The 16,315-nt window shown below is 38.8% G+C and overlaps 1 protein-coding gene across 1 annotated transcript; it reads right to left on the bottom strand.

The window, feature by feature from the left end:
- Positions 1-3,787: 3,787 nt before the first annotated feature.
- ankk1 (ankyrin repeat and kinase domain containing 1) lies at positions 3,788-11,758 on the bottom strand. The gene is given in 10 exon segments (XM_044203235.1): positions 3,788-4,621; positions 4,623-5,154; positions 5,473-5,713; positions 6,192-6,225; positions 7,413-7,537; positions 8,806-8,961; positions 10,172-10,221; positions 10,588-10,739; positions 10,861-11,143; positions 11,352-11,758. Coding segments are annotated over 10 exon segments (2,259 nt in total). The 5' UTR covers positions 11,537-11,758; the 3' UTR covers positions 3,788-4,120.
- Between the last annotated feature and the right edge of the window lie 4,557 nt (positions 11,759-16,315).

Genomic DNA, 16,315 nt, shown 5'->3' on the forward strand with positions numbered 1-16,315 from the left:
ACCATAGAGAGAATACAATGTTTTGTTTCTGTGTAACCCTTTTTATAACCTATCCATTAAATTTGAGCCTCTGAGACAGAACACAAACAACTCATGCATTATGTGAAAATGTACAGGGGTGTAGCTGCACTAAAAGCAGCAATCAAATTTTTTCCACAAAACACATAATTATATACCATTACAAAACAGCCAAACAATAGCTACTTTCTGCAATTTTTTGCAAATGACACTTTTCACTATGATGAGTTGATTTTTAAAGAACACTCAAAAGACTGCTCAGCATTAGGGATCCTAATGGGGTGCTAGCCCAACAACTTATATTATATTGAACATATTCCAAAAAATATGAAAAAGGTAGCACATCTAAAAAATTCAAATCAAGAAGGACAATAAATATAATTTTTGGTTCTAGCACTCCACTGAGAATCCCATTGTTGAAGCGCAACCTCTTTTATCAGTACAACTATATTATATTGTATAGCGATAGACATTCAAATTGCTTTTCACTTGCATTAATTAAGGGATTTGCTATTCTTTGAATCACAAATAATTTTGAGGAAGAAAAAAAGGAAACAGAAGCCAAGATTCATTATGGGTTACTTATTATCATAAAAGACCTAAATGAGATCATTTTCTGGATGAAAGATAAAATAAAGGAAGGAAAGAGGGGTGTGATGCCTGGCTTGGGACATACAATCCTCCCAAGTGTGAGATGCTGCTAAACTGTGTAAAGTGTACAGTATAGCGTATTCAAATAGTGTAAGGACACTGAGTGTTGGGGGATTTCTGCTCTGTGCTAGGGAGATAGGAGTGAGATCCACTATTAATCATTTCACAGGAACATGACAACACCAAGGAGAGGGAGCTGAAAGGATAATAATAATCCTCTGGAGAAAACAAGGCCATTCAATTGCAATATTTAAAATCTTTAAGAATACATTCTGCAGTATAGGAATAGATTATCATTTCCCCCAGGCAATTAACAATGATCTTTCTAAAGCCAGTGTGTGATGTGTCTTTATGTAGGTTACTTATTCAAAGTGCGATGAGAGAGTAATTTATAGGGCTGCCCAAAACCTGGATGGAGGTTCACCGAGGTGAGAAAGAGCAGTCACTTGCACAACAGCAAGCAACAACCTTGGGGATTTAGAGAGACCAACCTGGGGTGTTTTTCCACTGTCATATTGCAGAGTGAGAGGTTGCTAAGAGATGACAGCAGCAATGTTGCAGCAAAAATGTTTCCATATCATCCCTCTGGAAAAAAAATTATCCCTCAGGAAACATGATAGATCACTCAATCAATTACTGTGGCAAGGACCAGAGATGCCTGCCTAGATGCCTGCTTGGCCCTGCTGAGGCAGTACACCTATATCAAAAGGCACAGCTGCATCAGTCATGATTGAAGCTGCTTAACACCACAGGGCACAGCTCAATGGTGAGTTTAACCCTGCCAGTTAAGAGGGCTCTGTACAGAGCTTGTAATGGTTCTCCTCTAAGAAGCTAAATATACCGATAAGTAGCCACATCACAACCTTTCATTAAGATGAGAGCTCTGAATTTCAGATAGACCTTTTTAACAGTGTCTCAGAGGACTTTATGCAACAAAATAACATTTTATGCAAGCACAGCATGTGTAAACTCTGGTCAACAGGCTGAATACTGTATAGGGGTTTAGGTAACATCAGATAAGGAAATCATCCATCATCCATCCATAGTAGAGCCATATCCAAATTATATAATTGTGTAGGTTGTTGAAAATACTATTGTGTATGCAACGTGCTCCAGTTTTATATCAAAGCTCTGAGAGACTTTTAATGCAACAACACATATTTAATTTGTGTAGGTGGAAATACGCCAAGGTTATTGTGAAGCGAGTTCAGTTAAAGTAATTAGAAAGTGAACATTCTGTTTAATTTAAAACAATTCTACACGTTGGTATTATTGCATTGCTCAAGGTGGAGTAGCGTCCTTAAGGTTTTTCATTAAACTACTGGTTTCTTCTATATGAATGATATATACAGTATATGCTGTACAGTTGTTAAAGAAAGTTATTAAAGAAAATAGCAGAACATTGTGGCTCCTTCAATTAAAGAAAAAGAAAAAACATTGCAGCCCTTCTTCCTTTCCTCAGCTCCTGGTGTTTTGTGGTACAAGCAACTTACATGACATTATCTTCTTCCTGCTTGTCTCCCTATTAGAAAATAAAATTAGTTTAGGTGTCTGCAAACCCAATTACTGGTTGATAGAAGCTATCCAGTGTGTCACCATATGTGTAAAACGGTTGGGGCAGCACCATTGATTTAAATAGGTCTGATTAGATGTTGTTGGGAAAGTGAGTTTAATTTTTCGGGAACTAGCATTAGAAAAATGGTATAGTTAAACACAAAGGCTTGTTTCATTTGAATGCTAGAAGGACAAAAACGCTGTTAGCCAGGTTAGACATTGACACAGCTCAGTGGATTCCATTGATGTGTGTCTTCCCCATCTGTTAAATTGTCATCAGACTGTTTACTTTAGATAACAATCGCACAAATGTGGTTTGCTTCCAATTTTTGAGACATTGAAGGCCTCATAAATTTCAAATGGGAGTTGGTGCAGTAAAAACAACATTTTCAACTATAAATCATCCTACTCAATGTGAAATACACGGCCATCTCTAGAGCCTCTTTTCATAATGTGATAGCTGCATTTCAAACTCTAGTGAATAAATTACAGTGAGAGCAGGGTCAGCAGATACTTTATGTTGTCAGGCTCCTGATATAAGTCATATGACATTATAAATCAGGATTTTGCTTATCTAAATCTAAAGCAGCCCAAGTGAGTGCAGCTTCCTGAAAGCTGTCTAAAAATGCTTAAAAAATATATTGAACACAAGTATCACTGGGAAAAAAACACGGCCAAAGAATGAAACTAGAGAGAATAAACAATGATATCATGTTGTTAATGTAAATAAACACTTCCTGTGGCTACTTTAGTAATTAGTGTATTTATTGTGAAGTAGCCACACCCAGTTTAGTGTAGGTTAGTTAGGTTTTAGTTGAGCTTATAAGTTGGTGTAAGTCTGTATTTGTACACTTTTAAGCATTTTTGTGTCAGTGGACTGGTTTACACAATGGTCAGGTGAACAGCCACAGGCAAGTGTAATTTTAGTGAACACAAAACCTCCAAAACACACAGTATTAGGGTTAGGCTTAAGTTCTGTGTTGTCAAACAAGCATTCAAAATGGCTGCCACTGGGAGACAACCCAAGCAAGCTAACAGACAGCACCTAATATACTATAGGGTCAAATTTCATGGAGAAGAGAAGTTTTGGAATAAAATAACCATTTAAAAACAACACAGCAGACATTCACTTAGCAACCAAACAAAAAAATCGAAGCTCAGAGAACATAACTCTGCTCTGCATTCTGATAATCAGAGGATATAGGAATACATAATACGTATTTATAGTCAGAGGAGTTCAATAGACGCATCTAAATGATGCTAATAGTGATCCACTAGTATTGTTGTCATCCATATTTTTACCAGATTAGTAGTCATAAAACACCTTCATAAAGTCTGACAAGTTAAAGTCAAATAATGCCTCTATAAGATATTATAACAGCAGCTCTTTTATATGTTCATTTTCATCCATACGTGGCAGTAGCATTAATTCCATTCACAAGGAAAGCCCACATAAGAAGCAAGCAAGGTGATTCAGTGTCAAGAATCAATATGTGTTTTGTACTTACCGGCAGAATTAGACAAAAAGTTATTTTGTTTGTAAATCAAAAACAGGAATAGATGATTAGTTTTAATTATCTATTTAATTAAATTATACATTTGTGAACATCCAAATTGTAAGGGGTTTTGTGAAATAACTCAAATCCAAAGTTTCCGTAAGCATTCTTGACAGATGCAGAGAAGCAGTAGTAGTCTTTGTGCATTTTACCTATAATTGTGTATATAATTAAATAATGAAAATATAATTATTCATCTTTTCTATAAATGATAAATCATTTAAAAAATATTTTCAAAATCTTGTTTTAAGCTGCTTAATAAGAGACTCAGAAATAGGATAATATTCCAGCTGTGTCATTCATGTTTTCATTGTACTGTAATCCTTCCATTCATATTTCAACTACTCCTCCAGTAGTTGCACTATTTCCCATTTTTCACACCTCCGGGCCACATTCAAAGCTGTGGATCCAGAAGAGTCCAGCAGAGTCCTTTCTGCTCCATTCAGCAGCAGAGCCTTTACAATAGGCATACAGCCATGTTGGGCAGCCAGGTGTAAAGGCGTCGCCTTTCCTGAGTTTATTGCATTGACATCTGCATGATGTGATATCAAGTGGAGGACACTTGGGAAACTGACACTGGTACAGGCTACATGTAGTGGCGTCCATCCTTCACTGTCCTCTGACACATTTGGATCGGCTTTGGCTGCCAGGAGCTTTGCCACCACTTCCGGCTCGCTCTGGTGGCAGGCGAGGTGGAGCGGGGTCCATCCATTATCACCTCTAGCGTTCACACAACCACCCTGACTCTCCAGCTGGACCACCGTGGCTTCATGTCCCCTCAGGGCAGCCAGGTGCATGGGAGTCCAGCCTTGGAGGGTCCTGCAGTCTGGGCTGGCCCTGCTTTGACAACAGCTGCCTGCATATACCTGTATGACCCTTCAGAGCAGCCAGGTGAAGTGGAGTGTATCCTCTTCTGTCTGCACTGTCAATAATCGCCCCACTCTTCAGCAACAGTCTGACTACTCTGTTATGGCCTTCCTCAGCAGATAAGTGAAGAGCAGTGGACAGAGAGCAGTCGGTTGCGTTGGGATCGGCTCCCTGAGAGAGGAGGAGCTTGGCAATATTTAGATGTCCGTAGGCGGAGGCGAGGTGGAGCGGCGTCCTCCCTAGTGCTTCCCGTTCTCTGACTGCTTCCTCTGACAGCCGTGAAAGCAGCAGGCGCACCACTGTTTCATGGCCATTCTGGCAAGCCAGGTGGAGGGGCATCCAACCAGCTTTTTCCGCGGCATCCGCCACAGCCCCTTTGTCCAACAGGAGACGGGCAGTCCTGTCATCACCGTTCTGAGCAGCAAAATGGAGCGCTGTCCACTGGTCCTCATCTCCCTGGGTGGCAGCTGCGCCATGTTCCAGCAACAAAGAGATGATGTCATGAAGGCTATAGAAAAGAAGTTTCAATCATAGGGTACAATGTTACTGAGTCTTGTCATCACCACAAGGTTGCCAGGCAACCAGAGCCTCATGTTTAGCATACAAACAGGAGAGTGGTATCAGTCTTTTCATCTAACGCTTGGCAAGAAAGCAAATAAGAGTATTTCCCAAAATGTCGACCTATTCCTTTCATTTTGAATACAGGATTAGAAAGTCTTTGGTTACCCTAGAACTGCAGACATTATCAAAATAGCCAGTTGCCTGCCAAAATTACTTTTCCTTGTGTCACTTGTAAAACAGTTTGTTAATATATTTTTATACAGACCTGTGCAGAACAGCAATAATAAGAGGAGTGTAACCTCTGGCAGTCGTACAGTTGACTTCAGCACCCAGACTCAAGACACGCTCGACACTCGCTGCATCCCTGCTGGCTACCGTGTAGTGGAGGAGGCTCTTTTTACCTGAAAACTCTGTGTATACATGCTCTCTTTTCACAGACTGTCTGAAACTACCAAAGTCCTTTTTGGACAGCAGAGAGAGAATGCTGTCCTTGTCATGTTGGTCATCTGTGAAATGAAAGCAAAGGCGAAATGCTGATTATAGTGTGTCACAAGAACTTTTATTTTTATGAATTTTGTCATATTAAAGTTGCATCTCCTCATTTTATTGTGTACAGCAGTGTGCTTGTGTACATAATGGCAGAGGGTGATGTTTTCTGGAGGCTGTGGAGCTCATTCAACATCAGCTGTTGGTGTGAAATGTTTACTTTGTACATTAGTGTTTGAACAAATGTACCTATACATTTAGATTTTAATGGGGAGTGGCAATGAAAGGATCAATAAAAACTATTGTGAATCATCTATTCAAAAATCTAGTCAACATTTCAGAGAAAAGGGATCCAGAGACTGCGTAAATGTTTATTTTAGTGTCTCTACCACTGATAGTTAAAAATGTGACAGCACTGTAAATAGCACTTTTTAAATGTCAGCCCTCCAGGCTTTGTACTGCACTGGACATGATTTTCCAACCTACCCATGTGTTTACCTGAGGTAAGGTCAGGCATCTCAGGCACAGCAATCTAAAAGGGAAAAGAAAGAAAGGAAATACTACAAAAGTTATTACTGTAGCTGTGACATCAATCATCACAAGTGGTTAATAAGCACACATATCAATAAATATGTGAGCATGGATGTTCAAGGGTAGGAATGACTCAACACTTACAACAGCTACAGTATTATATGCCCCAATTGCATTTGTGTAGTATTTGTGTATGTTTCTCTTTTAAGCCACACTAGCTGCTAAAAATGCCATGAAATTTGGTACAGATATCCATGTGGCCTAGAGGATAAATCCCAACAATTTTGGTGATCCCCTGACTTCTCATCTAGCGCAAAAGAAATGACATTCCCATCAGCCTCAGCTGTACTTTCTGTGTAGCACTAACAAGCAAATGTTAGCATGCTAACACACTAAACTAAGATAGTGAACATGATACACATTGTACCTGCAAAACATCACCATGTTAGCTTTTTCACTGTGAGCATGTTAGCATGCTAATGTTAGCACTTACCTTAAAGCAGCTATGATAGATATTTCTATGATAACAATGTATCAAATCACAGTGTGACAATGTGAAAGGGGTCGCTCTGAACCTAAAAAGAATTATCACCTGAATCTGCAGCTCTCCTCAGCTTTACAGAGCTTTATAGTGAGTTTCAGCTAAGCTTAACCTTCAGTTAAGGTGTCTGACCCACAACTTCACTGTTCTGGTTCACTCTCACTGCTCTCATAGTGTTGTTTTTGGCCGCAGCTGGCAGCTGTTTTCAGCAAAAAAGCTCACTCAGCAGCGACTATGTGGTGAGCATAGTGGAGCATTTAACAGCTAAAGACCCAGACATTTGGTAAAGAGTTGGTAGAGACCAAAAAAAGAGTTAAAAGGAGAGTGAATATTGGATTTAGATTGATCAGGTGGACACAAACACGACTCCAAATTAATTATAATGTTGCTGGATGTGTAAATAGGCAACTGTTTGCTAACAAGTGCACCACATCAACTCAAAAGTGATGACATATAAATGTTGTGTTCACAACTTGTTTCTGCTACCCCCAAGTGGCCAAAAAAAATCTGCTATTGCATGTTTAAAGCAACAATGTGCCTAATTACCTTTTCCCACACTCTTTCTTAAACTGAGCTGCTCATTATGCCAAAGGTGGAGTAGATAGATACTAAAGTACCATTCAAGCAGAGCATTAAACACAACTAACCTTATGTATTGGGGAAACCAACCAAGGATAATTTAATTTCTGTCCCTCGTCACCATTTTTGGGACATTGGATTGGTCCTGGGATCTTCAGGACTTCACTCAGAGCCTCCGTTTTCCTCACAGTGTCTGCAAACACAACAGCTGTCAAGGAAAGGACTGTTCTGAATAATAAATATAATAATAATCATAATTGCTTCACTACAGAAAATGAACAGTTGTGCATGAATTACAGGTAAATTCTTTCATAGATACAATAACACCACTGCGTTTCTGTGAACATTACAAATTGGAATAGCTGCTGTTTATGAACAGACATGACACTGGTTTGTATTCAGTAACATGACTTCTCAAGCCATAAGTGCTTGTCTAAACAAAGATGACCCACTTTGGCTTGTGTAAATGTTTCAGTCTCATTTGAATGTATGCATTTCACTCAAGCATCCCATGCAGTAGAATGTGTTCTCAACGAGCATGTGACAACTCGACTGCTGACTTGATAATTACGTACAAGGCCAAAGGGGACAAAATGGTTGTTTTGTTTGGCACATTTTTTGTTTTTGAGAATGCGGATCGAAAGAGGGACAACTGCCAAATGCCTCTCATGGCAGCAGATTACAACACTGATGTTGCAACATTATGTCAAAATGTTTGTTTTTAATCATTTGGCCCTTGTCCATCATTTAGTGTGCAAGACTCTGCATGTCACACATTATTACTGTTTTTTTTTTTGTTGCTTGAAACACCTTTTTCCTTGAGTGCAGTGTTTCATGACAGTTATGTTACGTAATGTTGACATTCTCATTAAAGGAAAAAAAGATGCATATTGTACTAATTATCTTAGCATCATTTTATACTCAAATTACTTTTAATGAGCCATTAAAATGACAAAAGCAATTAAGCAAAACATCAGACAAATTTGACAAATTACACATCATCTTTTACGGATGCAGCCAAGATATTGTGCATGCTATAATCCTTTCCAACATGTATTTTGTTACATCTTCAGGGCAGACTGGTGATATAATAATTAAACCAGTCTTTGTACAAATAAGCCTAAAGAGTCTGGAATGTTATTATCCCAGGATACTGGAAAAATATAATTCCTCTAGTTTAGACAATTTTAAATTGTGTAACTTGTGTATGCAAGATTTTGAGTAACTGGGACATGACTTGTTAAATCTCATCTTCTATTAGGGATAGTAATGTTCTTTTTCATTACAATGTATTCAGGCAATCAGCTTTTTCTGTCAAAGTACCAACTCAGTTGCTTTGGGAACTCAGTGGATGAGATAAAGAGCTGCCGTTCCATTGAGAGCTTTAAATCCAAATTAGAAAGTTAGCTGAAAACAATTCAACTCTGTTTTGTTTTGTTTTTTGCTTTTTGACTTCTGTACCTGAGAATTGTGGCCTGTTCCTGTGGTCCTGGTCCCAGCACTGCCTCATGATGCTGATAATCTGATCACACTCATGGGGCTTCTGTTCGGGTATCAGCTCCACACAGGGTCTCTTACCATGTGACACCTGTAAGAGCACTGTGGTCACACTGCACCCTGGGTCCACAAAACAGATGTCAAACACAAGGTTCAATGGAGATCAACACATGCAGAGAGTGACCACAGCAGCAAAGTGGGTTTACTTGTTTCAAAACATTTTGTCAGAGGGGCACTGGGCCAAATCATGTTTTGCAGTCAATTTATGAGAACGTTATTCTCCTCCGCTACAAATCATGTAACAGTATGAATGTTTTATGTATTAAGTGTTAATTGGTGAGCTTTAGAGGTGCTGGCAGGTGGATTTTGTTACCTTTGGACAGAGCCAGGCTAGCTGTTTCTCTGTTTACGGTCTCTATGCTAATCTAAGCAAACCATCTCCTGGCTGTAGCTTCATGATTAATGGACAGACATGAGAGTGGTATTGATCTCATCTAACTCTCTGCAGAAAGTGAATTAGCCATTTCCCAACATGTCAAACTATTTCTTTAAAAGGTTAGTTTACACTTGTGTTTAAGTAAATACAACAAAATATTAGGGCTGAGCTGTGTCTTAGGTTCAGATAATTAGTACTTGACAAGGGCTGGGGTTAAGTTCACATATAAAGGTTCAGCAACAATTTAATTTAATCAAGGTTTCAATGATCAATTTGATCAAGGTTTCAGTCATTGTTAAATAAAGGGTTGTTGAAAAAACTAACCATGACTTCATGTGTACCATGAATTAATTTGAAGGATGATGGACAGTATGCTCCTGACTATTACTGTAACCTCTGCACCAATATACCTTTCAGCATTTTATTTCAATGAAATACTGTATGCCCATTGCTAGACATTACCAGAGTGTGGAGGTGGGTATGGGTAGCTGTAAGCTGCAGAGGGAGAGGTGGGGGAGTTGCTCATGTGAGCAGCATCAAGGAGAGATAATTGGCACAGCTGAACCCGGTTAACTAATTATTCTCTCCTTAAATACAGTAGCATGCTGGACACAAGGGGAGAGAAGGAGAGGCGGTTGTGTGTGGACAGAAAAGAAAGGAAAAAAAAATGAAAAAGATACACTGAAACTTGAATGATGATGAATAAATTAATGCTTTTATTTAATATATCATTTTTATTATAAAATTTTAAAAAGCAACTGTGAAATTCAGTTCTAGAAACACTGAGATGAAAATGCCTTCACCCTTATGCTGTTTAAGTGATTGTGTTGAATGTTACATGACTTCTTGCTTTGATATGAAGAGGTGATGCATTTCAAATGAATTCATTCCTACCTGCATACGGTTTCTGCTGTGTCAGAATCTCCCAAATCACAATTCCAAAGCTGTAAATGAAAGCAGAGAGAGGCACTTCAGTCCTAATTTTCTCCACTTTGCATAACCTGCATTCACTGAACTTTGTCCCTCTTTTATATAAAAGCCTCTTTTACAGCATGTAAAAATTAAGTTTTTTGTTCTATAAAAAACATAATGCTTTTCACAATAAAATAAAACCAGTGAATATAAAAGGGTAGAAAGAGTGAGTCAGACATAAGTAAAATATATAAAGTATGTCCCAGTGACTTGTGATAGAGTAGAAATATATACAGTAGAGAGCATGGTTACACTGTGTGAATTGTGCATTGCGCACTGAATCAGAAAAAAGCAGTGACTCTGATGGTGCAATTTCGAAAATGCCCTTGGCAAGTCACCTGTAAACATCAAAGCTAGTTCCTGGAGGATCAGTGCACTGAGTGAAGGTCTCTGGGGGAATGTAACTTATGTTGCCTCTTGCTGTCAGATGCTCCATGAACAATTTCTTGCTCATGCCCTCTTCCCAGTGGATTAAACCAAAATCAGAAATCTTAGTAGAAAAACAAGAATTCCAGAGTAGTACAAGATTAACATATATTGCTCTGCAAAACTCAGAAATGTCAAGAGATCACTACAAGAATCTACAGTCTCATCATGCTGTTTTCACTGACCTTGACATGGAGATGATCATCTAGTAGGATGTTGGACGTCTTGAGGTTAAGATGGAGTAGTGGTGGTTTCATGCTGTGGAGGAAATTCATGCCCATGGAGGCCTCATGAATCATGTGGAACTTCTTTGGCCACATCAAATTGTGACTGGCTAGGAGATTGTTCAGCGATCCATTACTCATGTACTCCATCACCACGGAAGTCGCTTCACTGCACAGTCCGTAGACGGACACAATGTACTTGAATTTCACTTTGGCTATGTTGGACGCCTCATCTATTGTTCTCCTGTGATGGAAAAAAAAAGGTCAGTAAAGGTGCTTTGGGCATTAAATAGGTATTTTGAACTTTGACCACAGGAAACATTCTTCCCTGTGTCAAACATTGTAGAGGTGACTAATGAAACCACAAGATCTTTGTAAAATTTCTGTAAAATCAGTTGCTTGTATCTGACAGCAAGATTCTAGGCAATTTGTGCAAATTTAAATTTTCCCACCTGTAAAAGTTGTTTGCACACAAGGTTGTGTCAGAGCTTTTCAGGGCACATTTTACCCGCCAGTCCTTGAGCTTGACTTGGTACACCTGACCAAATCTGCATTCTGCCACCTTAATCCAGTCGGCCTCAAAGTCGTCCTTCTTGAAGTTCCTGAACTGCTCCGGGGATCCGTCAAGACAATCCATGAGTACAGAGATCCACACAGAGGCCGTGAAACACACTCAATGTCTAATCCTACGCATAAACAGGGTTTATTCTCTGGACCAACATCGACCAGTGGCACCGCAGGAGCTTGAATCTCAAGCCGGGAAAGAGAAAGTCCTAGAACATGGATATGCATCCAAATCAGTGGCAGCTGGCTGTGTAAAAAGGCTTGTGGCGTCACATAGATACTAGACTACAATGTTGATCTGTGGGAGGAGATGAGGCACAGAACTTGTTTGTACTGCAATGTTGCAAAGCCGGTTTTTAGCTGCCAAGACTGCAGGCCTAGCTTTCAGTCTTCCAGACATACTGTAAGACTTTTTACCTCCAATACCAAGACTGACCCACATACATCTGAAAGGAAAACTAAGCAATTCCTAAGAAATGTATGGATTCAGCAACAACAGAGTATATGATGGATATGCCCACTGTAATTTTGGTCAGTACAGTAAATTAACTGCCTACTGAACCATTCACTTCTATCAAACTGCACTTTAACAAGGCACTTAACCCCAAGCAGCTCCAGTGGAACAGCTCAGTAGTCTGCAGTTTGAGTTTGAGAATATGGCAATTCTGCGTAGCGCCAGGGTCTGTGCTCTGCTGAATACACTTTTTAATTGCCCAGTTGAGGATAAATAAAGTTCTTTGAGTTGAACTGAATTGAATATAGAGGTGCTGTTAGACGGATTTTCTTACCTTTAGACAGAACCAGGCTGTTTAACCCTGTTTCCAGTGTTTATGCTAAGCTAAGCTAACTGACTGCTGTCTGTATCTTAATTTTTACCGTACAGACATGAGAGTGGTATCGATCTTCTCATTTAACTCATCTACTGTAACAAGACAGCGAATAAGTATATTTCCCAAAATGTCAAGCTATTCATTTAAAGTTTATTGTAAAACAGTTTTGAGAAGGAAGTTCTTTTCAGAAGATTCCTTTCTGAGATAAATGTACTCTCTGGATGGTTTGGGCATTGATTCAAGTGCCAGATGGTTTCTCTGTGATTTGAGGTGATGTCAAGGTGATTTCAAGGTAAACTGTCTAAATAGAGTTTCCCAAACCAGTGTGCAAACACAATAGGATTTCTTTGCTGTTATCATGCAGTGTCGATTAAAGGACACAAAGCTATTATCTTTTTGTGGCAACAAAAATAATAAAAAGTTACCACAAAGAAAATTCACATCAAGTCAAAATAATCCTATTCATTATAACGTTCTTACTTCTTTATCATTTAAAGCCCAAAACGGAATGGTAAATTTACCTTAATACTTTGTTGGGAAAGCTCAAGCATTTATTATGTGTAAATAAAGTATCTCTAAAATATCTACTGTGACACTAGACACAACTGAGCTTCATATTTCTCATACTAATCACTTACAGTCTGACTGGCTGGGTTTCCCTGCTCTGTTTAAGAAATAGAGACACAGAGAAAACAAAATGAGATTAAAATTTTTTAAACTGATTTGTGTGTGGAGGCTAATTGTTTTCAGCGGGCAACAAAAAGGAAATTATTTCATTTGCATAATAAAAGAGTTAAAATGAGATATTGTGTTGTTCTGTGCTGGGGCTGGTCATACAATGCATTTAGCACACTGTAAATTGACCAATAACTATTTAAGATGTATTGTAAATTTTGCATTGCTGCAAGCCGACTTTGAGTGTCTTTCCTGATGGTGTAGGGACTGTGATGTGTGAGCTGCACCCATTTCAGTTTCCAGTGTGTCAAGGCATTCACTGCCTTCTACTGTGACTTCTTGTTAGACCTCAAAATCGTGGATTTCATCTTTCTGCATCAATAAAGCACAGTGTTATTTGAGAGAAAAGATTTAAACTGCCTGGCTTATGTGAGAGGATTATGGTAATAGGAAGCTCGTTCAAGAAGATCAGGAAACAAACAAAGATGTTCTATCCTTCCCATTTATTCCCACCTGCTGTTCGGTTTTATAGGTTCATCAGTTATTTTTTACCACCACTCAAGCCCCCTTTACGGCTGAATTTTTCTAGGGATGTGTTTTGTTGCAATGTTAAAGAAACAGATGAACTCAGCCAAATACATTTATATACACACACAAACATATTTATATAAATTGTTCCTGTGGGCCACTAGTAGATTTAGCAGTCATGTAAATATTTGGCCATTTCTCTTGGATTTCTTCATTCCTAGCAGATAGCACATTTAGATTCAGTATGGTTTCTGCTGAGAGCATGACGCAAATCTCCACCACAAACTCACAATTCTGTGCAACCCTCACCGGGCAGCTGCTCCTCTCTCATTGTCTCTGTCTTACTCTAGCTTTTATAAAGTGTTAGTGTAAATGTCATTATTTAGGATTTAGGATTCTATGCTGTGAGGTGGCTCTTTGTTCAGGCTTTCATTTCAAAGAGACGGTTAGAAACTTTTATTAATAATTCCACTTCAATATGCTTTTCCCCTCCCTGCTCCTTTTACATCCGCTGGCTCACCCTGCAGGCCTGTGGTAGGGAGAGTATGCATATCCGTGGGATGATGTGCATTTAGACATGTCCCATAGCCTATATGTCTGTGTTGTCATGGGCTGCAGACACCCTTAATGGAAAAAGCTGTAAACACTCACACACATTGTGAGACTTTTTATGATTACAGATTAATTACTTTGCAGCACGCTAATACACTGTGGATCATTATGGTGGGCTGGTATAGCTTTTTTAGCTGAAATATGAGGAGACAGCAGAATAACCTTAAAAACATGAAAGAGCATCATCATTAATACAATCAGATTTGATTTTGAATGCTTTTGTCTCCACAGGTTTTACACAGCTGCATTAAAACCTGTTATTGTCATACATATACACTGCATCTGCACTGTTTGTGGCGTTTTTATTGGGCAATACTCTGCAGAACTCCTTGCAACACAATGTTCTCCTAAGCACCCCAACCCTTCAACTCTCTCTTTCTATCTATGTATGCGGGCGTGGTAATGGATGAATTTAACATTCACTGACAGCCATAGTTTCATGCTTCACTAACTCACACTATTATTTAGGACAGACTCATGGATTGATGTTCCAATGAAAACCAGGCACTCGTGATCAGATTCCTGATAGGCTACCTGAGGGGAGTAGTCTGTCTTCATTGATGGAACCCTCATCTCGCAGCTCAGCCAATCGCATTAGCAGGCTCCACCACGCTGGGTTAGTTGACTGACTGGAGCCAACAGCTTTTCCATTGCCCCTCATAGTCCTCTAATAACTAACAAGCTTAACTCCAGTGTCTCTGATCCATATTCTGTGAGCATAGAAAGTGTTAAACATAACCAAACAAAATGAAGGGGGGGGGCTGGAGTATGTAAACTGTGTGTTTCAGACTACAACATGAATTGGTTCCCGTGTATCTTGGGTATCTCTCACGTTTTTTAATCAAATCCTTATCTTATGCAGATATTTTACTACTTGTATTCCCGCAGAATTCTAAACATGCAAGGTACTTGAGAGAGCGCATTAACAAGGTGAATCATGATCTTGTCACCAGAGGCACAGGATGGACAGGATTTACTTGTGATAGAAAAAAATTGTAACACGATAATATATTCCTCTTGCACTGGTTCAAATCTAATTTTGAGAAATGAAATGAAATTGAAATGTAAATCTCATTTAATATACAACAGCATCTGTGTATTTTTTGGATATACTTCTCAGAATCTCTATATCTCTAAATCCCTATTCTGCCACCAGTAATTAGTCTCAGTTGAACAATCTGTTGCTAGTAGCAACATCTACTGAGACAGTGCCAAAGCAGTTAAAGGGACAGTTCACCCCAAAATCTAATTAATTTTTTTTTTACTCTTACCTGTAGTGCAATTTATCCATCTAGATTGTTATGGTGTGAGTTGCTGAGTTTTGGAGATATCGGCCATAGAGATGTCTGCCTTTTTTAAAATATAATGGGTACATACTCAAAGCGCCAAAAACACATTTGAAAAACTCAACAGCAATGTCTCTTTCCAGAAATCATGACCCGGTTACTCAAGATAATCCACAGATTTGTTGTGAGCAGTTTCGTGTAGGAACTCTTTTCTCTCTACCTACATGAAACTGCTAACAACAAGGTCTGTTGTTAGTTCCCAGCCACCTCTTTCCCTTGTTTAAGGGTGGTGCCCTTGAGGACTTATTATTTATCATTGTCTTTGATCATTTTGATAACCAAATTTAATTGAGTGCACCTACACAATTTGGTGCCCGTTTAACAGTATTATCTGTAGATACTCTTTTATTATAGCTGTTTTTCTGTTAATAGTTTATTGCTAACAATTATACTAGCTGTCTGAAGCTAATGTCTTGCTAATACAACATTCTAAGTAACGTTAACTGTTTAATTTACTGTTGGGCTAACTGTTGATGTAACGTATTTTACTATTTACTTTCACTCTTGTGTATGTTTAGATTACTAGATTGATTAATGGGTGCTTAATGTTGATATTTCACTAGTGATACTTTGTTTCTTCCTGGCATGAAGCACAATGTAACTAATTTGACAGTTAGGGTCGGGTTATGCTAGAAAATAACTAGTTTCCTAGAACTTCGAAGGCAAAAGTGTGTATAGCTGTTCCGAACAGCTTATTTAAATATGGGGATTAAGTCGCACATTTTCAGACAGTCTCCCCTATAAGGCATTCATAGTGTTGCACAGTTGTAAACACAAAAGGTGACAGAAATAGTTGTGTAACGAATGACAAAAAGAGAGCTTAAAAGCCTGCTCACTTTCTCACCTCCAATCACTGTGTGA

This window comes from Siniperca chuatsi, linkage group LG7 (assembly GCF_020085105.1).
Source record: "Siniperca chuatsi isolate FFG_IHB_CAS linkage group LG7, ASM2008510v1, whole genome shotgun sequence".
Taxonomy (NCBI): domain Eukaryota; kingdom Metazoa; phylum Chordata; class Actinopteri; order Centrarchiformes; family Sinipercidae; genus Siniperca; species Siniperca chuatsi.